Source organism: Salmo salar, chromosome ssa28 (genome assembly GCF_905237065.1).
Source record: "Salmo salar chromosome ssa28, Ssal_v3.1, whole genome shotgun sequence".
Taxonomy (NCBI): Eukaryota; Metazoa; Chordata; class Actinopteri; order Salmoniformes; family Salmonidae; genus Salmo; species Salmo salar.
The window spans coordinates 6,348,014-6,370,889 of NC_059469.1; the positions used below are offsets into that span (position 1 = coordinate 6,348,014).

General features: G+C 41.6%; 2 protein-coding genes across 4 annotated transcripts; one reads left to right on the top strand and one right to left on the bottom strand.

The window, feature by feature from the left end:
- Nucleotides 1-209: 209 nt before the first annotated feature.
- cep55l (centrosomal protein 55 like) lies at nt 210-11,742 on the top strand. 2 transcript variants are annotated; one of them, XM_014179253.2, is made up of 9 exons: nt 210-337; nt 899-1,098; nt 1,467-1,739; nt 5,213-5,266; nt 5,386-5,536; nt 6,240-6,562; nt 10,845-10,916; nt 11,047-11,178; nt 11,316-11,742. In XM_014179253.2, exons 2-9 carry the CDS (start codon nt 913-915, stop codon nt 11,517-11,519), a joined length of 1,395 nt encoding a protein of 464 aa, XP_014034728.2. In that variant the 5' UTR covers nt 210-337; nt 899-912; the 3' UTR covers nt 11,520-11,742. The 2 variants fall into 2 exon arrangements, with proteins under 2 accessions (XP_014034728.2, XP_014034729.2); XM_014179254.2 differs by having other exon boundaries at nt 6,246-6,562.
- Nucleotides 11,743-20,820: 9,078 nt separating this feature from the next.
- Nucleotides 20,821-22,676, bottom strand: rbp4 (retinol binding protein 4, plasma). Of its 2 annotated transcripts, none has more exons than XM_014178886.2 (6): nt 22,567-22,587; nt 22,242-22,361; nt 21,942-22,078; nt 21,729-21,835; nt 21,310-21,522; nt 20,821-21,113 (listed from the first exon to the last, which is right to left on the bottom strand). In XM_014178886.2, the coding sequence occupies exons 2-6, from the start codon at nt 22,341-22,343 to the stop codon at nt 21,094-21,096; spliced, it is 579 nt and encodes a 192-aa protein (XP_014034361.1). In that variant the 5' UTR covers nt 22,344-22,361; nt 22,567-22,587; the 3' UTR covers nt 20,821-21,093.
- Nucleotides 22,677-22,876: the final 200 nt, after the last annotated feature.

Genomic DNA, 22,876 nt, shown 5'->3' on the forward strand with positions numbered 1-22,876 from the left:
AATACAGGCAAAAAACAAATGCAAAATGGTCTCCTCCATTCCACAGAAATCACATTTATAGTCAATATTCAGCTTGAATCTTTCCAAAACATGTTTCACATGATAAATTCTATGTAGCGTTTTAAATGAAACTTCCTTTACTTTGTTACTGATAGCAATTTTCTGTCTGGTGGTGGTTGATTAAAAAAAAGGAGTGCCAGCGTCATGATCTGACTCCCGGATATGACGCCCAGACGCGCTGTATTCAAACTTTTCAACTAGGAAGCTAGAAAGTGGCCATTTCATTCTCACAAGTCAAGCGTCCTAGAATGTTATTTCGGAAACAGTGGTCTATATTGTGAGTTATATTTTATAAGTATTTAAAGATGCATACATGTTTTCTTAACACCAGAAAACAGTTTGGGTTGAACGATCAAACGCTTAGCTAGTTAGCTTTGTTGTTAGCCAGACCAGATACTTTTGACAGGCACATAACGTAACGTCACTAGCTAGCATTAGTCACCAACTCAAGAGAAATATATAGCCGACAAATTCTAGCAAATTATCTGTATCTTTTTGGTAAGATTATGTTCTGTAGTTTGTTAGCTAGATAACTAGCTATAACATTCAGTTGTGAAGTTATAGTACCTATTAAACTTTTTTTTCGGTTAGGCATGTTCTTCTGTTGGTTTGTGCTTGTGTGTTTTGTCTGGCATGCTAATTTCAATAACTAGGCCTCACTGCAAGTGCAAAATGAATTTAATTTAGGCCTAATGAAATAAACTTTAGTATTGCCTTTTCTATTGCCTACCTAACTTTATATACTTAGACTTGATTGGACATGTGCCATTGAATGAAATGTGAGTGATTTAATTTTTAACGTTAGTATAAACATTCAACTTCAAAATCGTTTTTCTAGGTAACACTCCAGACATGGCATCAAAAGGCACCAAGGAGACCATTGTCAACAAGTTGGGCTTTAAATCCAGTGGCTCAAAACAGGCAGAAGCAGAAATGGACAGACTCAGGAAGGAGAATGCTCATCTGAAGCAGAAGATGGAGGAAATGTCAAAACGAACAGCGAGGCCACCAGACTCAGACAAAAGCAAACTGCTGGAGGTAGCTAAAGCGTAGTAGTTTGTGCAGACGTTTGGGCTAAGCAGTATTGCCAGCCCGATGATTATGATTATTATTAAGCTATAGAGTCCAAATGTAATAGGATTGATATAGTAGTGCTGATGTAGCCTACATTCATAAACAGCAACTATTTTAAACCAAAACAACCTTTTCACTCAATATATTCATAAACTTGACCATATGACATTGTGGAAGTCTGGGTTTAGCATTTTGCGCATCATGGGTGTGTCATTTTGTAAACCGTTGCTTTTGAAATTCTGTCTTGATGGAGTTGTGATATGCTCATTTAAGCATTTTTGTGCACTACACACATTTCATTCAATTCATTAAAACGTTACAATTGATTGCAGAGGATTCTGTCTCTGGAGACGTTGAGGGAGAGGAACGCTCAGCAGCTGCTGGCTAAGGACAAGGAGCTAGAGACTCTGAGACAACATCTGCATTCCAATGGGGGAGAGGTGGTGGCCTCGCTCCAGGCTCAGCTGGACCAGGGGAGGAGAGAGGCCGAGTACAGAGAGAAACTGTTCCAGTCCCTCTCGGAGGAGACAGGGAATCTGAAGAACAAATTGGTGGCAGTGTCGGCAAGGTGTCAGGCACTGGAGAAACAGGGTCCTGATTTACAGGTGGGTGAGAGGAATTTTCAGTCTGCTGAGGGTGCCTAGACTTTGATCCATTTTGTTAGCCAAGGCTGAGTTATGGAGAGAATGTACACTATATATACAAAAGTATGTGGACATCCCTTCAAATGAGTGGATTTGGTTATTAGAGCCACACCCGTTGCTGACAGGTGTATATAATCGAGCACACAGCCATGTGATCTCCATAGACAAATATTGTCAGTAGAATGGCCTTACCGAAGAGCTCAGTGACTTTCAATGTGGCACCTTTCCATCAAGTCAGTTTGTCAAATTTATGCCCTGCTAGAGCTGCCCTGGTAAACTGTAAGTGCTGTTATTGTGAAGTGGGGCCTCCCGAGTGGCCGGCGGTCAAAAGCACTGCATCGCAGTGCTAGAGGCATCACTACAGATCCGGGTCGATCTTGGGCTGTGTCGCAACCGGGAGACCCATGGGGCGGCGCACAATTGGCCCACCGTCGTTAGGGGAGGGTTTGGCCGGCTGGGGTGTCCTTGTCGCATTGCACTCTAGCGACTCGTTGTGGCGGCCTGGGGGCAAGCAAGCTGACTTCGGTCGTCAGCTGTACGTTGTTTCCTCCGACACATTGGTGCGGCTGGCTTGCAGGTTAAGCGGGCAGTGTCAAGAAGCAGTGTGGCTTGGCGAGGTCGTGTTTCACCTCTCCCGAGTCCGTACGGGAGTTGCAGCAATGGGACAAGACTGTAACTACCAATTGAATATCATGAAATTGGGGAGAAAAAGAGGCAACAAGTACCCAAAAAATAAATGTTATTGAGAAGTGTAAATTAATTGGTAGTCCACACAAGCTCACAGAACGTGACTGCCAAGTGCTGTAGCGCGTACAAATAGTCTGTCCTCGGTTGCGAGACACACTACCGAGTTCCAAACTGCCTCTGGAAGCAACGTCTGCACAATAACTGTTAATCGGGAGCTTCATTAAATGGGTTTCCATGGCCGAGCAGCCGGACTCTGGAGCAGTTGATACGCATTCTCTGAAGTGATGAATCACGCTTAACCATCTTGCATTCCGATGAATGAATATGGGTTTGGCGGATGCCAAGCGAACGCTACTTGCCCCAATGCATAGTGCCAACTGTAAAGAAATGGTTTGTCAAGATCGGTGTGGAGAACTTGACTTACCTGCACAGAGCCCTAACCTCAACCCCATCGAACACCTATGGGATAAATTGGAACGCCGACTGCCGGCCTAATCGCCCAACATCAGCGCCCGACCTTACTAATGCTCTTGTGGCTGAATGGAAGCAAGTCCCCGCAGCAATGTTCCAATATCTAGTGGAAAGCCTTCCCAGAAGAGTGGAGGCTGTTATAGCAGCAAAGGGGGGGACCAACTCCATATTAATGCCCATGATTTTGAAATGGGGTGTTCGACGAGCAGGTGTCCACATACTTTTGATCATGTAGTGTACGTGTAACAAGATGACACTGAAGTTCACACCCCTCCATATGAAGATGTGTTACGGTTTCCTGTATGAATGTTGTGGTCATGGGGCATTCCAAATCTCAAGGTGAAACTCTCTTTTTACACTCTAGATGGCAGCAGTTGCTTTCAGAATGTCATGTCGTCTGACATAATACTTGTTTACTCTCAGATCAGGTGGCTCTGTGATATGATGAAAGCCAGTAGTCTTATTCATCGAGAGAGAGCTCGTTTTACATCTCTCCGTCTCCAACTTTGGAATATCCATGAGGTCATAATCAAGGAAATCCGCCTCCTGACAGGCCCTCCTAACCTACGGCATTACCATGCTGTACATAATTCCCCCGTCATATGATCAGCCAGTCTCGGTATTACAGGATGGGATTACCATAAGAAGTTCATGAGTTTATGAACACATGACTCCTCTCGAAGTGTAGTTAAGGGCCTGAGCCAGGGGAGAACGACTGCCCTGTTAATTAACAGAAGGCATTGTTAGCAGAAGACAGGATCTCCCATTACTGTGAATGGAAAAGTGGTCAATCATCGTGTAAATATATATAAAAATTATATATATGACAATTATGGTACTAATAATTGCTTCTTATACACTAGATGTATTAGTTTGGACACACCTCATTCAAGGGTTTTTCTTTCTTTACTATTTTCAACATTGTAGAATAATAGTGAAGACATCAACTATGAAATAACACATATGGAATCATGTAGTAACCAAAAAAAAGTTAAACAAATGAAAATATAGTTTAGATTCTTCAAGGTAGCCACCCATGGCCTTGATGATAGCTTTGCACACTCTTGGCATTCTCTCAACCAGATTCACCTGGAATGCTTTTCCAACAATTCCCACATTTGCCAAGCACTTGTTGGCTGCTTTTCCTTCACTTTGGTCCAACTCACCCCAAACCATCTCAATTGGGTTAAGGTCGGGTGATTGTGGAGGTGTCTTTTAGCTTTTGACTGGTACTGTATGTCTTTGAACTGATTTATTTTTAAAAAATCCCACAACAGAAGTTACATGGATAATTTAATTACTAATGGCAGCCTGCAGTACTCTGAGAGGGGGCAGGACTGAGCTAGCCTGCAATGTCACTTCCTGGAGTAGTCCAAACTGCGCATGTTATGTCTCCGTGAGAAGCCATTATAACCGACTTCATTTGGCTTCAATGCGCTATTGAATCTTCACATAGGAATGAATGGTGTCACGTGATCAATGGCTTTGTCCATTCCTATAGCAGACCAATACAGCGTCCCAACCTGTAGACGTCCTGCCTCGTTAGGCCGTGGTTATCAGTTTGCTGGGTCTTACGAGGAGATCAGATGTCAACCTTGGGGTCATCTGTAAAATTATTATAATATGGCTCTATACTCCAGCATTTTGGATTTTATATAGAATGCTTCATATAAAGCGACAGTACAGAGTGTCACCTTTGTTTGAGTATTTTCATATCTGTTTCACTGTTTAGAAAATGAAAGCACTTTGTCTAGCCCCCCCCATTTGAAGAAGTCATAAATATTTTGGACTAATTCACTTAGTGTATTAAAGTAGTAAAATGTTTATTTGGTCACATATCCCTTGCACTCAAATCAAATTGTATTTGTCACATGCGCCGAATACAACCTTTCAATGAAATGCTTACTTACAAGCCCTGAACTAACAATGCAGTTTTAAGAAAATACCCCCCCCCCCGCCAGCCAGCCTTGCTACTGTATATCCCAGCCAGCCTTACTACTGCCGCTGCTAAGAGGTGGCTGGCTGGTCACTGACTGGTTAAAGGACACCCAAGGCATTAGATTATTGTATGCAGTACATACTGACACAAGCAGATGCTTTCGGTTAAGCTTTCTTCCCTTTTTTATGTTTTGAATATAAGGGTCTCTTAGCAACCAAGAATAGTATCCCACAGACCCACATAGAACAGCCCAAGTCTTCATGTAGAAAGAGGTTGTTACACCTATGTCATCGTTTTGATATAGGCTAATACCTGTGTTTTCTTTACGATTTGATAGAATGGCCAGGGACTCACCGGTGAGGTTGCAGTAGTTGAGGATCACTTGAGAGATGTGAGTTGAACAACTTGTCAAGATTAAAAATGCCATTGTCTTTCTTTGAGTGTTAAGGAAAATTGTATAATCTAACCCTAACCCTCCAAAGTATGTGTTTTTCCTCGGTTTACAAAAAGGCTTTGGAGAAGAACCAACAGTGGCTGGTTTATGATCAGCAGCGAGAGGTCTATGTCAAGGAAGTCCTGGCCAGGACCCTTGAGTTGGAGCAGCAACTAAATCAAGCCAACCAAGCACTCCAACAACAACACAAAGAAGGCTGTTCTGACGGTAAAAAAAAGGGGCGTGTGAGCCCTCAGCGCAGTGTGGGATTTGGCACACGTTTGCTGTCAAGAGTAAATCCACTGTTAAATCGGCAGATCCCAAAATGCATTATATAGGCTGATTCAACACTAGACATTTTTTCCCATGTGGTTAAAATAATTATCCTTTAGGGCCCTCAAACTCAACTCTGGACCTCAAAGACAGTTCCACTGCGTTTTTTCCATTGTTCCCCCTCTAATCAGGGACTGATTTTAGACCTGGGACACCAGTTGGGTGCAATTAATTATCAGGTAGAACAGAACCAGCATGCTCCGGACCTACTCTAGGGGCTAATGCTTGTTAATCTGTGTTTAGACTAGAAAGTTACTTAATTATCTGTTATCAACTAGCTATTAATTAAGCATTACTAATTAGCTATTACTTTGGTAAAGCACAGTCTACTTGAAAATAGTATTTCCTAGTGGTCGTTTTATAAGTGTTGCTTAGAGCCCTCAAACTCAACTCTGGACCTCGAAGCCAGTTCCACTGCTTTCTTTCATCGTTCCCCTCTAATCAGGGACTGATTTAGACCTGGGACACCAGGTGGGTGAAATGTTAAGTTTCAGGCTGAACAGAAAACCAGCATACTCCGGACCTCGTAGGGTAAGAGTTGTATACCCCTGGCATAGAGGAGCATGTAAGACTCTAACCCTGCTTCCTTTTCCCCCAGCACCAGAGAAGTCTTCGTCCCAGCTGCAGGAGTACTACGACAAGCTGCTGCTGCAGGCCAAGCGGGACGTGGAGGCCCAGAAGGAGGCGGCGGCGCTGGCCCAGGGGGAGCTGGGCGAGCTCCAGAGGCGGTACGAGGAGCGGTGCATGGAGTTGGTCGAGGCCCGGGAGCAGCTCCAGGCCGAGCGCCTCAGCAGCAGACACGCAGTCGGCGAGGAGAGGAAGTGCTCGGCTGACCGCGCCGACAGAATGCGGTCCGAGCTGGACAGCATGGACGCCAGGCTGGAGGAGGAGAGGAAGAGGTCTGCTGAGCTGCTACTGCAGGTATAGTTATATGCCAGGGAGATGTGGTCTTGGTGTGTTTATTGTGCAACGTTGTTTGGCTAGGTGAGTTGATTATAAAGCATTCTCTTTTGCAACCACGGCCTGTGGAAAAGTTGCATGGTAGAGGTTGGAGTTTAATTTAGCAGTTCAATATGGTTGGGGATTTAATGACAGTTCTCTGTGCCAGACCACATACACTACATGGACGCCTGCTCGTCAAACATCTCATTCCAAAATCATGTGCATTAATGTGGAGTTGGTCCCCCCTTTGCTGCTATAATGGCCTCCACTCTTCTGGGAAGGCTTTCCACTAGATGTTGGAAATTGCTGCGGGGACTTGCTTCCATTCAGCCAGAAGAGCATTTGAGGTCGGGCACTGATGTTGGGCGATTAGGTGGCTAGCAGTCGGCGTTTAAATTCATCCCAAAGTTGTTTGATGGGGTTGAGGTCAGGGCTCTGTGCAGGCCAGTCAAGCTCTTCCACACCAATCTTGACAAACCATTTTTGTATGGACCTTGCTTTGTGCGTGGGGGCATTGTCATGCTAAAACAGGAAAGGGCCTTCCCCAAACTGTTGCCACAGAGTTGGAAGCACAGAATCGTCTAGAATGTGATTGTATGGTGTAGCATTAAGATTTCCCTTCACTGGAACTAAGGGGCCTAGCCTGAACCATTAAAAACAGCCCCAGACCATTATTCCTCCTCCACCAAACTTTACAGTTGACACTATACATTGGGGCAGGTAGTGATCTCCTGGCATCCGCCATTCACAGATTTGTCCGTCGGACTACCAGATGGTGAAGCTTGATTCATCCATCGAGAGAACGCGTTTCCACTTCCCAAAAGTCAAATGGCGGCGAACTTTACACCACTCCAGCCAGAAGTTGGCATTGCGCATGGTGATCTTAGCATTGCATGGTGATCTTAGCATTGTTCGGCCATGGAAACCTATTTCATGAAGCTCCCGACAAACTGTTCTTGTGCTGACGTTGCTTCCAGAAGCAGTTTGGAACTCGGTAGTGAGTGTTGCAACCGAGGATAGATTATTTTTACGTGCTCCAGCATACAGCGGTCCCGTTCTGTGAGCTTGTGTGGCCTACCACTTTGCGGCTGAGCCGTTGTTGCTCCTAGACATTTCCACTTCACAATAACAGCACTTACAGTTGACCGGTGCAGCTCTAGCAGGGCAGAAATTTGATGAACTGACTTGTTAGAAAGGTGGCATCCTATGACGGTGCCACATTGAAAGTCTCTGAGCTCTTCAGTAAGGCCATTCTACTGCCAATGTTTGTCTTTTTTTTCACCTTTATTTAACCAGGTTGGCTAGTTGAGAACAAGTTCTCATTTGCAACTGCGACCGGGCCACGATAAAGCATAGCAATTAGACACATACAACAACAGAGTTACACATGGAATAAACAAAACATACAGTCAATAATACAGTAGAAAATAAACTAAAGTCTATATACAGTGAGTGAGTGCAAGTGAGGTAAGATAAGGGAGTTAAGGCAATAAATAGGCAATGGTGGTGAAGTAATTACAATATAGCAAATAAACACTGGAATGGTAGATGTGCAGAGGATGAATGTGCAAGTAGAGATACTGGGATGCAAAGGCGCAAGATAAATAAATACAGTATGGGGATGAGGTAGATAGATGGGCTGTTTACAGACGGGCTATGTATAGGTGCAGTGATCTGTGAGCTGCTCTGACAGCTTCAAGCTAGTGAGGGAGATATGAGTCTCCAGCTTCAGTGATTTTTGCAGTTCGTTCCAGTCATTGGCAGCAGAGAACTGGAAGGAAAGGCGCCCAAAGGAGGAATTGACTTTGGGGGTGACCAGTGAGATATACCTGCTGGAGTGCGTGCTACGAGTGGGTGCTGCTATGGTGACCAGTGAGCTGAGATAAGGCGAGGCTTTACCTAGCAGAGACTTGTAGATAACCTGTAACCAGTGGGTTTGGCGACGAGTATGAAGCGAGGGCCAACCAACGAGAGCGTACAGGTTGCAGTGGTGGGTAATGTATGGGGCTTTGGTGACAAAACGGATGGCACTGTGATAGACTGCATCCAATTTGTTGAGTAGAGTGTTGGAGGCTATTTTATAGATGACATCGCCGAAGTCGAGGATCGGTAGGGTGGTCAGTTTTACGAGGGTATGTTTGGCAGCATGAGTGAAGGATGCTTTGTTGCGATATAGGAAGCCGATTCTAGATTTCATTTTGGATTGGAGATGCTTAATGTGAGTCTGGAAGGAGAGTTTACAGTCTAGCCAGACACCTAGGTATTTGTAGTTGTCCACGTATTCTAAGTCAGAGCCGTCCAGAGTAGTGATGCTGGATGGACGGGCAGGTGCGGGCATTGATCGATTGAAAAGCATGCATTTAGTTTTACTATGGAGATTGCCTGGCTGTGTGCTCGATTTTATACACCTGCCAGCAAACGGTGTGGCTGAAATAGCCAAATCCACTAATTTGAAGGTGTGTCCATTGTTTTTTGTATATATATATATATATATATATATATATATATATATACACACACACAGTTGAAGTCGGAAGTTTACATACACCTTAGCCAAATACATTTAAAATTAGTTTTTCACAATTCCTAACTTCTATTCCTAGTAAATATTCCCTGTCTTAGGTCAGTTAGGGTCACCACTTTTATTTTGAGAATGTGAAATATCAGAATAATAGTAGAGAGAATGATTTATTTCAGCTTTTATTTCTTTCATCACATTCCCAGTGGGTCAGAAGTTTACATACACTCAATTAGTATTTGGTAGCATTGCCTTTAAATTGTTTAACTTGGGTCAAACGTTTCAGGTAGCCTTCCACAAGCTTCCCACAATAAGTTGGGTGAATTTTGGCCCATTCCTCCTGACAGAGCTGGTGTAACTGAGTCAGGTTTGTAGGCCTCCTTGCTGGCTCACGCTTTTTCAGTTCTACCCACAAATTTTCTTTAGGATGGAGGTGTTGGGGTCATTGTCCATTTGGAAGACCCATTTGCGACCAAGCTTTAACTTCCTGACTGATGTCTAGAGATGGTGCTTCAATATATCCACATAATTTTCCTGATGATGCCATCTATTTTGTGAAGTGCACCAGTCCCTCCTGCAGCAAAGCACCCCCACAACATGATGCTGCCACCCCAGTGCTTCACGGTTGGCATGGTTTTCTTCGGCTTGCAAGCCTTCCCCTTTTTCCTCCAAACATAACGATGGTCATTATGGCCAAACAGTTATATTTTTGTTTCATCAAACCAGAGGACATTTCTCCAAAAAGTACGATTTTTGTCCCAATGTGCAGTTGCAAACCGTAGTCTGACTTTTTTATGGCGGTTTTGGAGCAGTGGCTTCTTGCTGAGCGGCCTTTCAGGTTATGTCGATATAGGACTCGTTTTACTGTGGATATTGATACTTTTGTACCTGTTTCTTCCACCATCTTCACAAGGTCCTTTGCTGTTGTTCTGGGATTGATTTGTACTTTTCGCACCAAAGTCCAGTCATCTCTAGGAGACAGAACGCATCTCCTTCCTGAGCAATATGACGGCAGTGTGGTCCCATGGTGTTTATACTTGCGTACTATTGATTGTACAGATGAACGTGGTACCTTCAGGTCTACAATTATTTTTTTTCTGAGGTCTTGGTCATTTTATTTTCCCATGATGTCAAGCAAAGAGGCACTGAGTTTGAAGGTAGGCCTTGAAATATATCCAAAGGTACACCTCCAATTGACTCAAATGATGTCAATTAGCTTATCAGAAGCTTCTAAAGCCATGACATCATTTTCTGGAATTTTCCAAACTGTTTAAAGGCACAGTCAACTTAGTGTATGTAAACTTCTGACCCACTGGAATTGTGATACAGTGAATTATAAGTGAAATAATCTGTCTGTAAACAATTGTTGGAAAAATGACTTGTGTCATGCACAAGGTAGATGTTCTAACCGACTTTCCAAAACTATAGTTTGTTAACTACAAATTTGTAGAGTGGTTGAAAAATGAGTTTGAATGACTCCAACCTAAGTGTATATAAACTTCCGACTTCAACTTATATATATCAGTTGAAGTCGGAAGTTTATGTACACTTAGGATATATATATATAAATATACATTTTATTTTTATTTTAGTATACCATACCCTCTGGAGAAGGGAGTGATCCCTTTCTCTCTGCCACTTTCCCGTCTGTGACCTTCTACCTTCTTCGCACCCCCCCCTGTACACTTTCCCACTGTTCCAATCTCCTTATTTTATTTTTAAGACAAATACTTTTCTCTTCAGGTGAATCTACTCCAGAAAACTCTGTTAAACCAAAACGAGGAGCAGAGGAGAGTTGCTATACTGGAGCAACATGTATGTATTGGCAACGTAAACAATTCCTGACTCTAGATTGTGAAATAATCAGTTATATAACATCTCTTACGCAATGGAACGTCCAAGATCTGCTGTGCTCTCTTGATTTGCTTTTGTCTATTCCCCCCAGATCCAGCAGTCTGCCAAAGACTTTGAGAACGAGAAGCTTGATCGACAGAGTTTACAGCATCAGCTGCACAAGGTCCTGAAAGAGCTGCGCAAGGCTCGAGACCAAATCACAAGACTAGAATCCAGCAATCAAGTAAGTGTTGTGAAATGTTGCTTCACGCATCAATTCTTTTGACATTTCTGCTTTTCAAATGAGTCATCATGAATACATTTGCTATCTTCAGATAAGCAACTGTAGACCAATTTATTAATTTGTATTTATTATTATAGAAACAGCAGAGCGAGCCTCATTTCTCTGAGCCAAGTTCTTACAAGCCTGAGTTTGAGAGGCTGTCCATTGAGGATCCCATCCCCACCTCAACCTCCAAAAACCTCCTGGACGAGAGTTTCCTGGCGTGTCCAAAGTGCAGAGCTCCATACGCCACCAGTCAGCACAGAGAACTGCTGGCCCACCTGGACTACTGTTTCACTTGAACAGCCTATAGGGAATTAAAAAGGGAGTTCATCTGTCCAGTCTCTCTTGCTTTTGTTATTTTTACATATTTTTTTTCATGTCGTGTTGTTTTTAAAGTGAAATGTCAGTGATCTACTGTAAGATCCTGAAGATTTGTTTACCAGTCTTTTGTTTCAAAATAAATTAGTGACTTTTTTTTGACAAGAATAAACTATTTTCTGAAATCTTTTTTTTTTTGATGGAGAATGTTGTGTGGATTATTTTGATATAGAACTTGTGGAAAACAGTTATTTATGGCTTTGTAAGTGGTTTTCCTTTGTTTATCTGCAAGGGTGAGTGTGTATATTGTCTTTTTTTGGAAAGGTTTTTGTTTAGAGCAGATTAGGCTACCTGAAGCTGATTTAGAACCACATGAAACAAGTATTCCCCACATAGTTTCTTTGGGGCCTGTAGTGGATATTATAAAATAAGGATCTGCTGGAGTCCAAGTGAAACCAAGATTCTTTATTTCTGAGCTCTGACAATAAGAGTTACACAGCGCAGTGCAGACAGTCTGAAGTATTTGGTGATTAAGCGCATATCTTTATAGTTTCCTGTTCTTGGGCAGAACTTTTATCTATACAAGGACGAAGGAGCATGCTGGATTGCAATGCAGGTTGATACTCCCAAGAACAGGATATTATAATAGGACAGTTTCACAAGGTTAGACACATATAATTAAAATGTCCCATTACAGGCCATACTTGCAAACATTAGAAAAGTCTAAGTTTAAACACTTGCTGAGTCTCAAAATCTGCCTCAGCGAATTACAATCGTCAACGTACAGGTGATCAAACCTTACATTAGTTGTTCCCATCAGATATCCTGGCAGACTTTGCCCTGTGATAACCTGCACAGCTGGCCGTGATTATATCCGGTTCAAATTCCGTATCAGTCAATTAATATCGGCAACGTGATCCAACACTTATTCATGAAATCATACTTAGCAGAAGTTCAAAGGCACGTTCTGATAAACAACTATACTGAACAAAAATATAAACGCAACATGCAACAATTTCAAATATTTTACTGAGTAACAGTTCGTATAAGGAAATCAGTCAATTGAAATGAATTCATTAGGCCCTAATCTATGGATTTCACGACTGGGCAGGGGCGCAGCAATGGGTGGGCCTGGGAGGGCATAGGCCCGCCCACAGCCAATCAGAAAGAGTTTTCTGGAACATTTCTGGGATCTTTTATTTCAGCTCATGAAATATGGGTCCAATGCTTTTATATTTTTGTTCAGTATGGATCACATGCATTTGAATGACTGCTCATATAGCTCATAGTGCAGAGCGCATAGTTGTCGCAGATTGTGGCAAGGGTTTAAATCCCACATTAGTATTTTTCTACTTCTTAAATGTAGAATTACATTTATTTACAGCTACAGCTACAGACCAACAACCCACAACGGTTTTGGAAGGAGATACATTTCACATCGAAATTGCACTGGAAAATGGCGAGTTTCACTGTCAAACTGATATTGTTTTTGGGAAATAGGGAAAGAGATGTTGCACTTTTATTTTCAGGCGATAACAGCACTTTTATGTTAGCTTTAAGTTGGAGGAGGAAATACAGTCATACTCCCCTAACCAGTATCTGAACGCCTGTCAATCTAGAAGTCAGAAAGGTGGTTTAGCTTGCTAAACCAAAGAAAGCTACATGAATTGATTTTTGTCTAATGAAGTTTTGTAATCACCTATGTTGTTCCAAACACTATTTGAACTCTTCCAGGCTTGTTTTGAGAAGGGCATTATTCCATCTGTATGGTACCAATCCATAATCAACCCTTTCCCCAAATCTTCCAAAAACGACCCTAAAATCCCTTTAAACTAATGAGGGATTAGTCACATTAGCACCGCATGTTAACTGTAGTCCTGCATCCTAAATAACAGGCTCTCCCACTATCTAGAACTGTCCTGTCAGCTTCCAGATGAACAGAATGGCTTTAGGAAAGCCTGAGCGTGTATAGACCATAGCTATACCGTCTCTACAGTGGTCCGGGCAAAAATTCAAGAGAGAACCAACTTTTGCCTGTTTATTGATTTTCAGAACGCTTTGATTGGGTGAATAGAGACCTTTCTTTTAGACTAATTACAATGGCAATTCATGTAAGGTTTTCTGATGCTATGAAAGCTCTTTATCAGGCTCCAGTTGCATGTGTTCAGGTCAGGGACCTTAGGACTGTCTGGTTTCCAACCCCTTACAGTGTGAAGCAGGGAGATGTACTCAAAACCCACTTTATTTAGCACTAAAATGTTCGTTTTTGCCCTACAAATCAAACATGCTCAACTTGGTGTTGAAGTTGCGGATATATTCCTGGGCATCTTGTTGACATAGTTCTCCTTGCTGAGACCGAAGATGACCTCCAGAATATGTTGGATATTGTTCATTGATGGTGTACTAAATGAAGACTAACGATAAATCAAGAGAAGACCCAGGTTGCTCATTTCAGAAAGAAGGGCATGCAGAGAAGTGCACACAACTTTTGTTTTGGTACAACCCCATTATTCTACACTGGGCTCTATAAATAACATGGATGACCACATGACCTTTAAATACGGCATGAGATCACTAGCAAATTATGCAGGTAGAGCCTTGGGGTCAGTGTTAAACAAAATTAAGTAAGGACCTTGGTTACTGTGCTTATTCTCAGCTGTATAAATCCTGTGTCCTGTGATGGACTATCCTGCTGGGGTATGGGGATCCAAAGTACGTACCAATTGTAACAATGTTCAAAACAGAGCAATCCGCTGCTTTCTTGGTGTGTGCACAGACTGACTTCAAACCTGGCCGTCTGTTGAGATATGGGTTGGGAACAGTGTGTACAGTAGTTAGGCAAAAGGGTGACATGGTGCGTCTATGGAATAGACTGATACATATGCCAGAACACGGAATCACAAAATGTATTTGACTAGGAGCTTACTCCTAACTATCCGTGGGCTAGAGAATGATACATTTTTTGGTGAAACTGATTTGCAGTATATATATATATATATATTCAGGAACAAATTGCCATGTGGTCCAAAGCAAGGACAAGCTTTTTCTGATCAAAAAGGAAAAATGGGCAGCTGATATTTGGTTTAAACCTAAACTTATAACATATATTCTTATCAAAGAGAACTACGGGCCTGAACCATTGTAAATCTGAATCTAACAAAAGGCAAAAGGTTAGTTTGTGTGCAGCTAAGATCCGGCACCCTCCCTCTGGCACGAGAGATGGATAGATTCAAAAGAATCCCTGAAGAGGAAAGTAATCAATCATATTATGTTAGCGTGTTGAGAAGGGAAGTGCAGCCAACAGCTTGTAAATGAGGATAAAGAATGAATTTAATGAGGAGCTACGTCTTTCAGCCTTGCAGATAAACATACTGCTATGGCCTAATAGTCATATTGCATAGGCTATTTTACATGGACGTGTACACGCAATGTTTTATATGCATTTTTATAATCATCTACTTTGTCATGTACGGTGCATTCGGAAAGTATTCAGACCCCTTGACTTTTTTCACGTTTTGTTACGTTACAACTTTATTCTAAAATGGATTAAAGAAAATCGTACTCACCAATCTACATACAATAACACATAATGACAAAGCGAAAACAGGTTTTTAGACATTTTTGCAAATGTATTAAAAATAAAAAACAGAAATACCTTATTTACATAAGTATTCAGACCCTTTGCTATGAGACTCGAAATTGAGCTCAGGTGCATCCTGTTTCCATTGATCATCCTTGAGATGTTTCTACAACTTGGTTGGAGTCCACCTGTGGTAAATTCTATTGATTGGACATGATTTGTAAAGGCACATACCTGTCTATATAAGGTCCCACAGTTGGCAGTGCATGTCAGAGCAAAAACCAAGCCGTGAGGTCAAAGGAATTGTCCGTAGAGCTCAGAGAAAGGATTGTGTCATTCTTAATTGGAAGAAGTTTGGAACCACCAAGACACTTCCTAGAGTTGGCCACCTGGAAAAACTGAGCAATCAGGGGAGAAGGGCCTTGGTCAGGGTGGTGACCAAGAACCCGATGGAGCTCCAGAGTTCCTCTGTGGAGATGGGAGAACCTTCCAGAAGGACAACTATCTCTGCAGCACTCCACTAATCAGGCCTTTATGGTATAGTGGCCAGAGGAATCCACTCCTCAGTAAAAGGCACGACAGCCCGCTTGGAGTTTGCCAAAAGGTACCTAAAGACTCTCAGACCATGAGAAAAGAAAATGTCTGATCTGATGAAACCAAGATTGAACTCTTTGCCCTGAATGCCAAGCCTCACGTGTAGAGGAAACCTGGCACCATCCCTACAGTGAAGCATGGTGGTAGCAGCATGATGCTATGGGGATGTTTTTCAGCGGCAGGGACTATAAGACTAGTCAGGATCGAAGGAAAGATGAACGGAGCAAAGTACAGAGAGATCCTTGATGAAAACCTTCTCCAAAGCGCTCATGACCTCAGACTGGGGCGAAGGTGCACCTTCCAACAGGACAACGACCCTAAGCACACAGCCAAGATAACGCAGGAGTGGCTGCGGGACAAGTGTCAGAATGTCCTTGTGTGGCCCAGCCAGAGCCCAGACTTGAACCTGATCGAACCTCTCTGGAGAGACCTGAAAATAGCTGTGCAGCGACGCTCCCCATCCAACCTGACAGAGCTTAAGAGGATCTGTAGAGAAGAATGGGAGAAACTCCCCAAATATAGGGGTGCCAAGCTTGTAGCGTCATACCCAAGAAAACTCAACGCTGTAATCACTGCCAAAGGTGTTTCAACAAAGTACAGAGTATTTCAGTTTTTTTTTTTATAAATGTGAAAAATAATCTAAACCTGTTTTTGCTCTGTCATTATGGGGTATTGTGTGTAGATTGATGAGGAATTAAAACTATTTTATCCATTTTAGAAGGCTGTAACATAACAAAATGTGGAAAAACTCAAGGGGTCTGAATACCTCCCGAATGCACTGTATGCGCTATTTGACTCGAGGACCAACAGTGGAGCGTTTTTTCCTCAAATGAAAACCTTGCTTCAAGGGGGATTCAAACTTACAGCCATTGTATTTCACTGCTTCTGGCCTTAGTTGATCACACCTCCAATTAGTGATTACAGTAAACAGGTCAATTACAGCTATTTGAGACCACGAGCACCTTTAACTTTCTATATACAACATACCAATATAAACGTACATGTTATAATCCTCCTACATCGTTATTGCTGTAAAAACACATGCATGTGTGTGAAACTGACTTATTCCACATTTTGTTGTTACAGACTGAATTCAGCATGTATTAAATAGATATTTTTTCACCCATCTACACACAATAACCCCATAATGACATAGTGAAAACATAATTTATACATTTTTGCACATTTATTGCAAATGAAATACAGAAATATCTAATTTACATAAGTATTCACACCTTTTGCTATGACGCTCCAAATTGAGCTCAGGTTAATCCAATTTCTTTTGATCATCCTTGAGATGTCACTACAACTTGATTGAAGTCCACCTGTGGCCAATTCAATTGTTTGGACATGATTTAGAAAGAAACACACCTGTCTATATAAGGTCCCACAGTTGACAGTGCAAGTCAGAGCAGAAACTATACCATGAAGTCCAAGGAACTGTCCGTAGATCTCTGAGATAGAATTGTGATAAGGCATATATCTGGGGAAGGGTATAAAACAATTTCTAGAGTGTTTCAAATTTCAAAGAGCACAGTGGTCTGCATCATTGGGAAGTGAAAAAAAAATGGAACTACCCAGACTCTGCCTAGAGTTGGCTGTCCGACTAAACAGAGCAACCGGGCAAGAAGGACCTTGGTCAAGGAGGTGAACCTACTTCGGAGTGCAAATGACCTTAGACTGGGGTGAAGATTTGTGTTCCAACAGGAAATTAGATGATAATAGGATGACATTTGACGGAAACCAGATCAAAGTATTATGACCAAAGTATGGAAAATGACTGTTGCTTCAACATCAATAAAGTTTGATAATAAACTTACTGGTCCCTTCCCACATGTCACCTTAACTCTCATTTTAATACACCAATGGTAACATGATATTCGCTTATCTAATTGAAATAAGTACCACCTTGTAACGAACATCGGAGAAGACGTGTTTGCAGAGGGCCGTGGTTTATATAGCTACATAGCTACTCTACTGGTGCCAAATTTTGACTGTATGTACCCTATTCATCTATGCCAAAGGTATTTATATGTTTCCCCTTTCATTTGTGTCTGGCGTTAGCTAGTTACTGGCTAGCTAGGTCTTCAGCCAGCATGTAACAAAACGGGGCGAAGGGTTGTTCAAAACTCCTACACAGCTGTCAAGTCAACACATGCATCAGTGCTGCTGTGAATCACATCACAGGAGACATGCCAAATGGATGATGTATTAAAATAAATTATATCATTGATGCAATTTCAATATTATGTGAGTTCCTTTGTGTCACAACATTTGCTTGAGATGAATTTACTGCAACACTGCTCACTGCATCCAAGTTGCTTGACATAGGTGTTTCAAAGAGCTGTCAGTCAAGACAAGCTCATGAATATAAGCTCCCCGCCCACTCAGCCTGTCTTTTCAAACTTCCTGGTAGTTAGCCATGAGAGAAAAATTACTTCTCAGAATGACCTTTAAGAAATGCTATTGGTTGGTGGATATAAAGTCTAAGGTCTTTGATGCAGAATTTGTTACAGGAAATAATCACTGTCAGCTGGTGATGTTACCATAGGGCTAACGTGTGCCAGGTTAGCTGATGGGACCAGCTACAATGTAGCATTATATCACGTCCAACTACGTCAATGATTGTAATTGGCTGATGCGTATTTTGAGGTCCAGGTTAAAATTAGGTCCAGGCCAAAATATTTTTAAGTTGTACTTTGTCTGTATAAGCAATGTTTGTATCCATAAGTTGTATTCCATCAAAGTGTTAAAGGCCCATGGAAGTCAAAATTCAGTTCTTCTGGTTGACAACTGATGAAACTAACACTGTAAAAGTATGAAATAAATCTGACCGCTGGATTGATACCCACACCACAATCCTAACTGTGGTTAATGCATTGCTTTGGTGCCCTCCACTCAGACCACTCTCAGTTAGTCCTAGCAATTTCTTTGCTTGAGAATAAAAAAAAATTACAAAAAAAGCTATTTTTCTCTCTTTGATAATTTTAATGGAAAACTATCACAGTAAGTTACTAGATTGTTACCCAGAAAGGATTTGATATTGAGATAAAAACAGCTGCACTGGGTAATGGTAAATAGTCAATGGTACAGTGCCTTCAGAAAGTATTCACACCCCTTGATTTATTCAAAATGTTCTCACCCATCAATACACAATACCCCATAATGACAAAATGAAAACATGTTTTTAGATTTTTTTTTGCCAATTTATTGAAAATGAAATACAGAAATATTTCATTTACATAAGTATTCACACTCCTGAGTCAATACATGTTAGACTCACCTTTGGCAGGGATTACAGCTATGAGTCTGTCTGGGTAAGTCTCTAAGAGCTTTGCACACCTAGATTGTACAATATTTGCACATTATTCTTTAAAAAATTCTTCAAGCTCTGTCAAGTTGGTTGTTGATCATTGCTAGACAGCCATTTACAAGTCTTGCCATAGATTCTCAAGTCTATTTTAAGCTAAACATGTATATTTGGCTTTGTGTTTTAAGTTATTGTCCTGCTGAAAGGTGAATTTGTCTCCCAGTTTCAGACTGAACAAGGTTTTCCTCTAGGATTTAGCCTGTGCTTAGCTCTATTTCGTTTATTTTTAATCCCCAAAAAACTCCATAGTCCTTGCAGTTAACAAGCATACCCATAACATGATGCAGCCACCACAATGCTTGAAAATATAAAGAGTGGTAATCAGTGATGTGTTGTGTTAGATTTGCCCCAAACATAAGACTTTGTATTAAGGACATAAAGTTATTGTCTTTGCCACATTGCAAACATGCATGTTTTGGAATATTTTCATTCTGTACAGGCTTCCTTCTTTTCACTCTGTCATTTAGGTTAGTATTGTGGAGATACATCCTCAGTTTTCTCCTATCACAGCCATTAAACTCTGTAACTGTTTTAAAGTCACCATTGGCCTCATGGTGAAATCCCTGAGTGGTTTTCTTCCTCTTCGGCAACTGAGTTAGGAAGGACACCTGTAGCTTTGTAGTGACAGGGTGTATTGATACACCATCCAAAGTGTAGTTCATAATTTCACCATGCTCAAAGGGATTTATATTTTTTTCTGCTTTTTTAACCCCTTTACCAATAGGAGCCCTTCTTTGCGAGGCATTGGAAAACCTTCCTGGTCTATGTGGTTGAATCTGTGTTTGAAATTCACTGGTCGACTGAGGGACTTTACAGATAATTGTGTGTGGAGTACAGAGATGAGGTAGTCATTCAAAAATCATGCTGAACGCTAGTATTGCATAGAGAGTCCGTGCAATTTATTACGTAACTTGTTAAGCAAATTTTTACTCCTGAACTTATTTAGGCTTGCCATAACAACAGGGTTGAAAGCTTATTGACTCAAGACATTTCAGCCTTAAATTGTCTAAAAACATAATCCCACTTTCACATTATGGGGTATTGTGTGTAGGCCAGTGACAGAAAATAATTAAAAATTCAGGCTGTGACAAAACTACATTTGGAAAAAGTCAAGGGGTGTGCTTACTTTCTGAAGGCACTGTAAATGTGTGAATAAGGCCCCTCAGTTCTTACTTTGCAAACCAGCAAACTAAAGCTTGAATGAGATTGCATGAGCAAATCCTATAACCCAGACTGAAACGATTTAAGGCCAAGGATTAGCGAGGCTTCTCTGGGTAGTGGAAAAGAGGTTGAGCTGTCTCTATTCAAGTTATGTGACAACATGGTCTTAGCTGTAAGGTTACTGCTGCAGAATATTCATATGGTTGGTTCCAAGCACTGTGTTATGAATAATTCTGTCAGTCTGATGCCAATTTTTGACAATTTGCAACAGAGAAACATATATCATTTACCTTTTTTCCGACAATTGGGTAGCTTTGATTCTATTTTTGTTTTGGCCTGTGTACGAAAGCTGTCTTTGCTCTTTATTTGTTATGCACTGTACAAACATTTGCAATAAAGATTATAGCCATTGTCCTGTATCAACACAATCTTTGAGTATTCGTTGTCTATTTGTCACAGTCGGATGGAAACCATGTGGGACAATGCAGTTGTATGGAGGGCAAGCAAACCTGATGACATCAGAGCATAAAGTATGACTGAAACCATTGATACTTATAATTCAAAATAAACACTGAACTAGTACATATGTGGGTTTTTTTATTTCAAAAAGTGGTTCAAGACTACATCATACAATGACAATCAGTAAAGTATCCCATACCCTTGTACATTCAGATACACATCATTTACTTTGGTTGATTGGTGTCATCTTTGGTAATGGCAAAGTTCCCCAAATGCCAAATGGGGCTGGCCCGTGACGGTTGGTTTGTTTTTGTTGTTGTTGAGGAACATGGTTATTATTTACAGTCTTGTGGAATTCTACTCCCGCGATATCCCTCTGAGTAGTTAAAGATCAACTGCTTTCACAGAAACCTGCAATGGAGGAATAAAACATGTATACACATACTGCATATAATTAACTTATAACTGATATTTGGATTCAATAAGAGTTCATCATACACACTAGCTTCCAAAAGTTAGACTAAAAGTTGCACAATTGCTTGCTACACGATCGTTTGTTTGGAAAGTATTACTTTTCATTTTTAAATGTAGTTATTACAACTCCTACCAGTGTGTCCAACGCGTCTGTATTTGCCGAGGAAGCAGATCTCCTTTTTCTTGTTTGTGACAATCTTCTGGTCTTCGGGCCTCAGGCCGGTGGGGTGACGGGAGAAGATGAAGGAGTATCCGTCCAGGCAGGTGCCGTCCAGGTCAACCTCTCTGCAGGAGTAGTGGATGGCGTAGTTGTCATAGTCGGTGTCAATGACCCAGTGGTCATCGTCTATGTGGAGGAGAGAGGAGACAGAATCATAGCAATGGTTGGTTTAACAGCAGGCTTTGACAGCAGGCAGCTTCATCAATGGCATGCTATTATATACAAATGAGGAAGTTAAGTTATCATCAAGGTGTGGTTGAGTAACTCAATGGAATATTCTGCACAACAATAGGAGACGTTAGTCTTGAGTTTGAGTCTGTTGTCTTTCTTACTTCCAGTCTGGAGGTATGAAGCAGCGCCCCAATATCTCATCTTGAACTTGGCAGGGTCTGGAGTGTCCTCGAAGGTGCCGAACATGTTGGCACACATTTCCCAGTTGCTAAAGGGAGGAAAAGGGGAGGATAAATGAGGAAGTTCGGTGGAAATGAAAGCATAATGAAGTTCAGGAACAATTTTTTTATCATTTGTAAGTAAACAGAACTCACTTCAGGATGATAACTCTGCCGTGGGCAGTTGCAGTCATTTTGCCACTTTCATCTACTGAGAACTGAGCAACGACATTGTCCAAGAGGAACAGACCAACAGGATCTTTCTTGGCCACAGCATACCACCTACCAGTATACTTCAAGATGAAATGAGAGCTCTATCAATCCCTGCATACCAAACAATGACATTCCAGTCCCATTCTACAACATTTAACATTCCAAGACTGATGCATCAAATTGGACAAGAGCAGAGATACTTTACGAGAAGTTACATTTCCGAAATTAGAATTGTGTTCTTACCCTGCTCCTATCGAAGTTCTGCATGACCTGAATGTTTGAAACTTGACAGTCCTGTGCCCAGCATGTCGCCAGGACACAGAGGGCCACACAGATCCTCAGCATGTTGCCTTGTTGATGGATCTGTGGAAGACAGAGCCCAGAGTCATGAGAAAATATCACATTACCACCAGTACATCCCATCAGGTCAATAGAAGAGCCATATCCCGCTCCATTACAGCTTCACTCTAAAAAGCGTGCAAACGAATCCAAAAGATGAAAAGTTATTTTAAAAAGTACGTTTTTAGTAAAAAAGTTAAACCACAAGCGGAATACATGTAAAACCTACTATCCCTTTCCATGTAGTACATACCTTGTCCAAAAAAAAGGGTTGAGGTACTTTGCCTCTCCAGACAGGGTTTTTTATAGTGTAGGGCCCCGCCACAGCCAGGGTTGCGTAAGAACAACTGCAGATGTGAGACAGCCCCCAAGCAGGAGCCTCCCCTCAAATTGGGCAAGCATTACATAACTCCAAACAAGACTCCCATTTGGCCCTAGCCCCAAACATGTGTTTTTGCTGCCTTATGAAAGAGCTGTTGTGGGTAAAGCCAAGAGCACATCTGGAATGCTATACGTACTCACTATCAATCACAAACCGT